The 11373-nt window shown below is 29.2% G+C and overlaps 1 protein-coding gene across 1 annotated transcript; it reads left to right on the top strand.

Moving 5' to 3' along the window:
* The first annotated feature begins 3696 nt into the window (after positions 1-3696).
* LOC102585372 (probable sulfate transporter 3.5) lies at positions 3697-11221 on the top strand. The gene is made up of 13 exons (XM_006366811.1): positions 3697-3771; positions 5181-5505; positions 6093-6300; positions 6719-6890; positions 7559-7624; positions 7715-7828; positions 8093-8209; positions 8408-8534; positions 8959-9245; positions 9664-9851; positions 10429-10511; positions 10682-10758; positions 11032-11221. The coding sequence occupies exons 2-13, from the start codon at positions 5196-5198 to the stop codon at positions 11203-11205; spliced, it is 1923 nt and encodes a 640-aa protein (XP_006366873.1). The 5' UTR covers positions 3697-3771; positions 5181-5195; the 3' UTR covers positions 11206-11221.
* Positions 11222-11373: the final 152 nt, after the last annotated feature.

The following is an 11373-nucleotide window of genomic DNA, read 5'->3' as shown; positions in this document are numbered from 1 at the left end:
AATCATTAATGACGAGATACATGTATTCAAGCCGAGATACACGATTTATTAATTTGGATTAACCTCTTCATCTCTTCTTCATCAACTTGAATCATTAATGGCTGCACATGGCTTCATCGGCGTTCAACGACTCGTCGGAGTAAGGAGGAAGTATTTAATGTAAATTGAACTGAAACAAGTAATTGGAAGAATTGCAGAGAAGAAGAAATGCCTAAAAAGTAGAGAACAAAGAAGAAGTACAGAAAATTCTTGTTTAGAAGGGTGGTTGCCTTTTTGCCTTCTAAAATGTTATACCAAAGATATAATCACACTCTAAGCAAGAAGATAGTGCACAACATTACATTCATAATGCGGTTATATGAAAACGCAAAGTTTGTCATTTCCGGATTGAGGGTGGAATCCGGTAAGGGCTGGGTGGGGGTGGGGGGAGAGATATTGTTGGGGGAGGAGACTGAAGGAGGTTGAATTGTTAAGGGGATTTAAATTTTAGGATAATTATTCAATACCATATTTAAGGGATTTGTGTATCTGATTTAATTTTTAAATATATGGTATAATTATTAAAAAGTGGTATTATGAGTAATATTTTTAAACTATAGGTAACATATGTATATATAGTAGTTAAGTATGTCTAATTATGTAGTTTAATCTTTAAAATACAAAATTAGGTCCAAATTTTCATCATAATTGACCCATTTGATTTAGGCCCAATCTACCTATTAATTGGGCTAGGCCTTTAGCTCATTACATGGACCTCAATTCAGCCCAAAACATCATCCAAACCACTATTTTAGAAGGTAAATAATCTTATTTTAAGTAAGATTTTAAGATTTAAATTATCTTTTTTACTTTCTTAAATTCGTATTAGGATAAAAGTAAAAATGTAAGCATGCACAAGTAGAGCAGAAAACTTAAGTATGAAATGAAAGTATTTATAGAAGGAGTTGGGTAAAAGATAAAAATAAGATTATCATCATTATATTTACTCCAAGTGCAAAATTAAATTACAAAAACACCCATTAAAAATTAAACCATCATATTATCCTTAGCTTATCGATCCTATTTCTATTATATTTTGTACCATAAAGTTTAATATATATCAATAAATAATAATATTATAAATGAATGAGGTAAATAAAAAGACATTAGCGTGGAGTTTTCCTTCCGTTTCATATTACTTGTTTGTCTTATAAAAATAGTTGTCTTAAATTATTTTTCAATTTACAAAATCAAGATGAAACTAATTTTTTTATTTTATCTTAACAATTAATAATTTTTAAAAGTGTAATTTTTTAAAATAAAAAATAATCAGAAGGTAAATAAGTAAAACTAAAGGTGTAAATGAGGATGAAGTGTGAACAACTAATATAAAGTCAAGAGAGTATTAAATTCAGTAACTAATTCATCTACAAAATGCTATTATTAGTTACCTATTTATAGTGAAAAATGTTTGAGAAGAATTGTCTAATCTACAATTTTTAAGTTTTTTCTATTTTTGTGGCAAGTGATGCTTATTTGTTCACACCATCATTTGAAGGTACTTTTCATTTTAATTTTCCTCTCCAACTATATATTTAAGCAATTTTATTTGTGTGGTTATAATGTTGGCGATGAATTTTCAATTGTCTTTCGATTTAGTATTTTTAATTTTAATTTTATATATTTGGGTTGGAGGTTGTCATGAATTCATGTAAATTTAAAAATTTTCAATTTTTTTTGATGGGGTGGCCTGGATTGGGGGGGGGGGGTAAAAAGGAATTTTTTTAAAATTTGAATTTTTTTCCAAACACTACTTTTTTTAAAAAAGTAAAATTACGAGGTGACCTAGGGGGTAGAGGGTGGCGTAAAAATATTTTTATTTTTAAAATTTAAAATAATTTCCAAAAAATATTTAAAAAATAATTTTTTTGACGGGTGGCCTGGGTAGGGGTTGGCAGGCCGGGGGTGGGGTTGAGAGGTGTAGTAAGAAATGAAAATAATTTAAATTTGAACCATTTTCCAAAGATTTTTAAAAAAAATAATATGACTGGGTGGAGGTGCCGGGGGGGGGGGTCGTTTGGAGGTAGGAATAAAAATATTTTTGAAATTTAAATAAGAAAATTTAAAATTTTGATATTTTTTGGATGGGGAGGGTCGGGTATGGCGTACGAGGTAGGGTAAGAAAAAAATATTGAAGGATGAAGTAGAGTTTTGAAAAATATTTTCCTTAATTTTTGAAGGGAATGACTTTTTCTTAAATTTGAGGAAATGAGTTGATTTGAAAAACATTTAAGTCAAGCCAAACATGGAAAAATTGGAAAACTTTATACCAAACACACCCTTAGATTTAGATTTAGGATTCGAGAAAGTAGTTAATTCTATTAGATGAACAGTAAGACAATTATAACTACTGATTTCTGTTAGATTAGTGAATAGTGGTAGATTTCAATCACTCAACTTGTAATCAATCAACTCATTGTACAATTATGAAAATACAAAATTGTTCTCTCTTCTTAAACTCTCTTATTCTCTCTTAATTTTTATACAAATACAATGTATAATTTGTGTTTGTATAAAGAGAAAGAGAGATTTGATATACAAATACAAATGTTTAATTTAACTCGATTCAATTGTATATGAATTCAAATTTTATGCAGATATACAAACACAATCATTGATACATATATATGTTACATATATATAATTATCTAACCGATATACATATACAATTCACCTCTCTCCACTCTCTGCCCTCTCTCGCTTGCCTTTCTCACCTCTCTCCTAATCTTGCTCGCCAATCTAGCCTAACACAGAGAACATATACATGTACAAACACAATTTTCATAGACAAAGACTCCCGATTTATATAAATCGCCGTGATTTATACAAATCAGATGCTCCATGGCAAACATAATTGGGAAAAAGGACAAATATACCTTCAAACTATTGTACATGGTATGCAGATACCCTCTGTCATACTTTCGGGACATTGGTGCTCCTGCCGTCCAAAAACTAGAGCATATATGCCCTTCACTCTAACGGAAGACTAAATACGGACACGTGGCACAATCTTATCCGTCGATCCGATATTTAATAGATGTCGGATCTGTGGATAAGATTATGACACGTGTATGTCCATTAGTATATAGGGTATATATATATGCTCTAGTTTTTAAACGGCAGGGGCACCAATGTCCCAAAAATATGATGGAGGGTATCTGCATACCATTTACGATAGTTCGCAGGTATATTTGTTATTTTTCCCAACATAATTTGGCTATGGAGCGCAAAAGGCAAAACTGTAGCTATAGTTTGCTAATATGATTTTTATCTTTGCTATTCTTAAAATTTACTTATTATATTCTAAATGACTTGATAGTATAAAAATTCTTTTACATTAGTTAAATTATTGTGATTAATTATGTTAAAGCAATTCTTAGATTCTTATAATCCATTGTCGTTGGTTTATCTTTATCTATTAACATTTAATCTTTATTTGACTTATAATTAGTGATAGAACTAAATGATTGTTTATCCCGATTTATAGCATTTTCCCCCTTATCTTGACCAGTAATTCCTCTTTAATTAGCAATGTTTCACTTGTGAATTAATCAATTGTTATCTTCAATTTATAATTAGTTACGTATTATATAGAGTGTCCCAGAACACTGGGACATTCTCAAATTCTATCCTTAATTATCTTATTATTCATGTTAATTTATAATTAATCATATATCTTCTTTTAATCTCCAACATCTGCTACACAAGTACAAAGAGCCAACATTAATCCTGGTATTTATTCATATCATTATTTTCTGCAAATGAATTATGATTACAATAATACTCTTTATTTTAAACACGCAAATTTTTGAGGAATGTTCTTCTTGGAATGTTGTCAGAAATATGAAATTTTCGATGAAAATTCTGTCGGAAATGTCTCTGAGGAGCCAATTTCTTGATGGATTTCATCGAGAATTCGCGTGTAACTTTTTTGTTATTTGCTTATGTATTATAAAAATATTCAAAAGTTATTGATATTTTAAAAGTTTTTTTTTTTTGCATTACTGAAACACGCAAATTTTCGAGGGCTATTCTTGTGGGAATATTGTCAGAAATATGAATTTTTTTTATGGAAATTCTGTCGCAAATGTCTCCAACAAAGTCAATTTTTTTTTATGGATTTTCACGTGTAACTTTTTTGTTATTTATTTATTTAGTATGACAATATTCAAAAGTTATTGATATTTTAAAAGATATAATGATTCTAAAAAATAGGAATTGTTGTTGGTATTTTCAAATATGAGAAAATAAAGATCATACAAAAACAACAACAAAAGTTAATTTTTTTTTGTCGGAACTGACTTTTTTATGTTATATTTTTATTGTTTTTTAACAATTTTTTAAATCTATAACAATAACATTCATCTTTGCGTTGGGATGAAATAACACAAAGTTTGAATTATAAATTTTATCCTGAATTTAGCTATATCTTTCGCTAAATAAAGTATAAATTTACTTTCAAACGTAATTCTGAATTATCTCACCTTATTTTATGCACCAAATGACCGACCCCCGTACCTCATTTATATCTTTTCCTTATTCATGAAAAAAAGCACATCGATGCACTACAACAAAAATAACATTTAGCGGCAATAAATATACACATTATTAAAAACTGTTAAAATATTTCCGATATCAGTTAATTGTCATTGGATGAATTAATTTATTATATACTCCATTCCGCTTCTACATGTAACTAGCTAGTCATATTACATGCTAAACAAATTTCTTCTTTCTTTCTTTTGCAAAAATAGCCAGTTATAAAAATTGAGATTAACAAATACACTCTTCGTTTAACAATAGTTGTCCATTATACTAAAAACAGTTGTTCAATAATATTTGTCCAATTTAGAAAATCAAGTGATAATTTACCATTTGTGTCAATTTTAACCTTGCTATTAAATACTTTTTATCATCTAACACATTTCTCAGAACATTAAATTTAATAAAGTCAAAGGATAATATAGTAATATTAAGCCCTATTATTTATTGTTTCTTAAGGAGTGTGTCAAGTCAACAGACAACAGTGTACACATATTACCTACTATAACAATCCTTTTATTCTTCTATAAATACATGCATAAACTCCTCATGCTAATCAAATTCCCCCTAAAAAAAAATTAATTTTTTTTTCTTTGCAGAAATAGCCACTTATAATGGGTTCTCCAAAGTCTTTACATGGAGTGAACTTTGCACCACCACGTAGCTTTGGGACAGTTCTTAAAGCAAATTTGAAAGAAACACTATTTCCAGATGATCCATTTTATGAATTCAAGAATGAAAAATTATCAAAAAGAATTTTAAAGGGAATTCAATATTTTGTACCAATTTGTCAATGGTTACCAAAATACAATTTTGGGCTATTTAAGTTTGATCTTCTTGCTGGAATTACAATTGCTAGTCTTGCAATCCCACAAGGAATAAGCTATGCAAAACTTGCTGAACTTCCTCCAATTATCGGACTCTGTAAGTTACATACACTGACAGTATATACTCGTTCATGTTTATTAATTATTACTACTCCCTCCTTACCAAAAAAAAAAAAAAATGGTCTTAGTTACTATTTAAACGGTCAAAAGCATATATATTTTTTAAGATTTTGTAATATTTTGAATTGTTGACTAGTTTGACTTATATTAGTACTTTTTATATTTATTCTAAATATGTATATTTATTTTAAACAGATTCTATGTCTGAATTCACACGGAATATAATATTAGTTAATTTGACCCTCGACAATCTTTTTTGAACGGAGGGAGTAATATTTTGTACATTATTTGTGTAACTTAAACTTTTTATAGCACATTACGTACTACTTATTATCGATTACTCATCAATTTTATTAGATAGAGGTATATATGAATTGAAGAAGAAAAATAAATAGTTTTTCATCCAGTAGAGATTGATCGAGAATTTAAAGTATATGGGGTACCTACATTGATTTAACGTTATTATACAATAATAACTTGGTTCACAGTAAAATATTTATAGATTTTTAATACAAATTATTGATTAATTGGTTACTTAATTTATATAAATGATTTTTTTTGCAGATTCAAGTTTTGTTCCTCCTCTAATTTATGCAATTTTTGGGAGTTCAAAACATCTTGCTGTTGGAACAGTGGCAACTTGTTCATTGATTATGGCTGAATCAATTCAACAAAAAGTTAAGCCTGAAGACAATATGCAATTGTATGTTGGTTTGTTCTACACAGCCACCCTTATATCTGGTTTGCTACAAACAGCTTTGGGGGTATTCAGGTAATTATACACACCAAACCAGTCGTTTAACTTTTATATACTGACAAATAGAAAAAAAAATTGTATATTAAAATTATGTTGATTGGACTCTTCGAATATGTCAATGATTGCGTGTTGAATCAACCAAAAATAATAGAGAAAATGGTCAAATGCCCCCTAACTTATATTCGCATTTCCAACTACACACTTCAATTTTACGGTTGTCCTATTATCCATCCTTAACCAGAGGTCTTGAGCCTTCAGTAGAGATCATAAATCTTGATAGGGAACATATACTCCTCTAATGAGCCTTTTGGGGCGTGAATTCAAATTATTTGAAATCTCAGAACGAGTATCAACCATCGAATGGAAAAATTATTTACATCTATCATCTAATTAGTTTTTTTTTTTTTTTTTTTGGTGTGTGTGTGTGATGTAGGCTTGGATTTTTGGTTGATTTTCTATCACATTCAACAATTACTGGATTTATGGGAGGGACAGCACTTGTTATTTGCCTACAACAATTGAAGGGCATGCTTGGCTTGAAGCATTTCACTAGCCATACTGATGTTGTTCATGTTTTACGTGCTGTTTTTGAAAACAGAAAAGAGGTTAGTTAATTTTATAGAGTAAAAAATAGTTTGGTGCACAAAATATTCTACGTTCACGTAGGGTTCGAGGAATAATCGCACTTCAAGGTGTGTGATTAGACAGTCCACCCTAATACAAACATTAGTGTTTGCTTTTATGGTTCGTGTCCATAAACTATACGTCACACAAAGACAAATTTCATAGAGTATTTAACTAAATTAATTCTATGTAGGATCGAAATTTTGGTCCGTTATTTCTTTTTGTGTTCGGCTGTTTAGTAAATGACTCTCTTTTTACTTGCCTTGTAATTTATGGACCTTTTAGGTCATGACGGTCTAAAGATTTCTTTTGAGCAAATTAAAAATCTTACGAAAAGAACTTTAGATCACATTATAAAATAGTTTAGACGTTAAAAGACAGTCTAATATTTTGTCAATTACAAAGACTATATTTGCATAACTTTCTAAATAAGAATAAATAAATTTAAATGATGACCTAAAAGAGGATATTTGCGTAAATCAGACCATGTTCAATATATAAGGAAAAATTAAAAATGTATTAAGCCAAATTTCACACACAAAAAGATTCTATTTTTTTTTTTTTACCAATGTGATTTATTTATTTTAATTTTTTTTTGCTTTGATACTGACTTGATTTTTTTTTCTATTTTCTATTTATATATAAACAGTGGACATGGCAGTGTGCAGTTGTTGGAGTAATCTTCCTTACTTTCTTACAATTATCTAGATATGTGGTAAGTTTTTTTATACGATATTTTAATTTATATATACTGACAGTATAAAAAATAATTTTAAATTAACCAAAAAAAATATTTTTTTTGCAGAGAAAAAAGAAACCAAATCTATTTTGGGTTTCAGCCATTGCTCCAATAATTGTTGTTGTAGTTGGCTGCCTTTTTGCTTATTTATTCAATGCTGAAAAACATGGCATAGCTATTGTAAGTTAAATTGCCCTCTCTTTTTAAAAAAAAAAAAAATTCATTTTGGATATTTTTATTAAATATGATCGCGAAAAATAATCATATGAGAAATTGTCTGATGAAGAGTTCCCTAGCTAGACGATTTTTCATGTGAAATGACTTATAAAATAATAGCATGACATATTGACATGAGTCATTTCGAGTTTAAAATTTAGAACTTCTTTACCATATGTTATCTTATATTTGATTTTAATTTTAATTTTTTTTTAAAACTCAATGCAGGTGGGAAAATTGAGTAAAGGAATTAATCCACCCTCTCTTAATCTTATAAATTTTAGTCCAGAATATATATCTGTTGTTTTAAAAGCTGGGATCGTTACAGCTATGGTTTCACTAGCAGTAAGTACATTTTAATTATTCTCGCTTTTTATGCACTTTTGATTTTCTCTTTCCAAATTGCTCTATCGAAAACAACATTAGTATGCATATACGTTATACATTATCCTTTCTAGATTTACGTGTGAGAATATTACATCGAGTATGTTGTTGATGTTATTCAATTATTATTTTTGTTTTTTGCAATGGGATATTTTATAGGAAGGAATAGCTATTGGAAGGAGTTTCTCTATGATGGATAATGAACAAATTGATGGCAACAAAGAGATGGTAGCCATTGGACTCATGAATATTGTTGGCTCTTTAACTTCTTGCTACTTAAGTACAGGTAATTAATTTCTTTGTTATAAATCAAATATTAAATTCTGAACTCATCTATTCAAAAATTTTATTTGGAACTCATAAAGTTTAAATCTTGGATCTGTCTCTCGCGACAAATAAATTACACTTCCTACTAAGAAGCGAGTGAGAGTTAGCATCTCACAGAGGTTGAGTCAGAATTTTTAGTTTATGGAATCTGGATCACATCTTTTTGTTTACTAACTTCTCGATAGATCATTTATACATATTAAAATAAATATTTCAACACTAATACAAGGTTTAAGTCAAAGTTATTGTGTTCTAATGAACCAAAACTATCACTTACGACTAACATATATGTCCCTAGTTAGTAAGTAGTTTCTTTAACTTTTTTATACACTGATAGTATACCGTAAACATCTACTAATGATTTTTTCATATTTTTTTATTAGGGCCATTTTCAAAAACAGCAGTGAACCACAATGCTGGATGCAGGAGCCAAATGTCAAATGTAGTTATGTCATTGTGCATGTTGCTAACTTTATTGTTTTTGGCTCCACTTTTTGGCTACACACCACTTGTTGCCTTGGCTGCTATCATCATGTCAGCAATGCTTGGGTTAATTGACTATGAGAAGGCATATCACCTCTACAAGACTGACAAATTTGATTTCTTGATTTGTATGGCTGCTTTCTTTGGTGTTGCCTTCATTAGCATGGACATGGGACTCATGATGTCGGTACGTAAGCAAAAAAATATTATTATTATTATTCAGAATTTTGTTCAGACCCCAGTCGTGAAACTACATTAAGTATCTTCTTCTTATTGTTATTACTTGGGATCTGATTGATACAACAAAAGTCATTTTCTAGTGATTGACCATAAGAAAAACACTTCTCATCAAATGGAAAGAAATTACTAGGTAAAATTCATAAATAACCGTGTTTTAGTCCTTCTGATTGAAAAGTAGTCATTATCGTGAGCTTTAAATTTTACAAAATGTTTCTATAGTTCCACATTCTTCAAAACACTATTTAGTTCTTTTTCTTGTCCATCAAACTATTTTTTAGGAATATATATTTAGTGAAAATGACTTTTATCATATTAAACATGGTAAAAACTTACGCTTACTCGATATATGATTACTTTTTTTGTAGGTTGGACTTGCCTTGGTAAGGGCACTTCTATATGTTGCTAGGCCACCTACTTGCAAACTTGGAACCATTACAAATACTGCATTTCGTGACGTAGAACAATATCCTGGTTCTAAACAAACTCCAGGAATGTTGATTTTGAAGCTTGGTTCTCCAATTTACTTCCCTAATAGCAATTATGTTAGAGAAAGGTAAGAAATCTCTCTGTAATAACGTCGTTATAGGGCAAATTGCTATTCACCATTTATAATATAGAGGCATATACTATATAGATCATAGGCATCTTAACTTGGCATCAACTGAAAACTAAACCTTCCGTCTTTGATGATGCAGATCTAGACACCTAAGTTCGTTTTCATCATGTCTGTTGAACACTCCAACTTATAAAATAATCGTCTAGACACCTCTAAAATTTATGTATCACGTCAGCGGTCACTACTAAAAGTCATTATTTTCCCATTGAAATTTCCCACCGGAAAATGCTCAGTGGTTATTCCCACACATATATATGGTAGCTAGATATGCATCCCTAAAGTTGATGTGTTTACTTGTCAGTTGCAAGTTTGAGTGTCTCTATATATATTATGTCGATGCTATAACATAATATGAAAAACTTGATATAAAAAAAAACTTGACCGTTATGATAAAATATTATTATAACATATGATCATTATAGAGAGATCCGACTTTGAACATCTTTATGAATTTCCAAAGTTTTAATTATTTTTCTAATGGTAAGATGCTATTTTTGATGGATATATTGAGCAGGATTCTCAGATGGGTTAGAGATGAGCAATCTCTTGAAAATTCCAAAAGAAATGAGATTGAATACTTGATACTTGATTTTGGAGGTATGATTTATGAGCTTAAAATTATTTATTTGAGTTATGACTACTTAACAAATAAAAGGTATAGTTATTTAAAAGAGAAACTTAATAAAAGGTCTTTCAGAATTTTATTTTATTTATTTATTTTTCAATATGTTACTAAATCAAAGAAAATTTTAATGACAATATTGTAGGTGTTACATCAATTGACATAACTGGTGTTGAAACTTTATTTGAAACTCGTAGATCACTAGCAGCAAAATCCATCAAGGTATGAATAATCATACACTTTCTCATTATTATTTACTCCTTTTACGTTTGCTTCTCGAGAGTCAAATTACATCTACTTTTACCAAGATTTTGAAGAAGTATTTTTTAACATGAAAAGGATTACAACTTACAATATTTTCGTATAATTTTCAAACATCAATTAAACAACTGACTATCTCGTGTAGCAAAACGTAACAAGTAAAAGTTCTGAAAGGAGATTATATAGTGTTGGAAATTCACAAACTTTCTAACATGCTTTTTTTTTTTTGTATAGATTATATTGGTTAATCCAAGATTAGGGGTGATGGAAAAATTAATTGTGACAAGATTTATTGATGTGATTGGGAAAGAGTCAGTGTTTTTAACAATTGAAGAAGCAATTGAAAGTTGCAGATTTTCACTAAATTCTTCAAGTCAGACAAAAAGAGAAGATGTGGAAATTGCTTAGTCTACAAACAAATTCATTATGCAATATTTTATTTACAAAAGGAGGGAAAAAAATAGTTTTAATTTCTGCCAATTGAACTCTTTTTTTCTTTTTTTTTTTAATGTTTTTCTACCTTTCTTCCGTTTGTTTGTTAGAATAGATTTTGTAACTTTGATTTTCAATAGTTTT

This window comes from Solanum tuberosum, unplaced genomic scaffold (genome assembly GCF_000226075.1).
Source record: "Solanum tuberosum cultivar DM 1-3 516 R44 unplaced genomic scaffold, SolTub_3.0 scf00675, whole genome shotgun sequence".
NCBI lineage: Eukaryota > Viridiplantae > Streptophyta > Magnoliopsida > Solanales > Solanaceae > Solanum > Solanum tuberosum.
The sequence above is the reverse complement of the archived record's forward strand: the minus strand, read 5'-3'. Positions and strand labels throughout refer to the sequence as shown.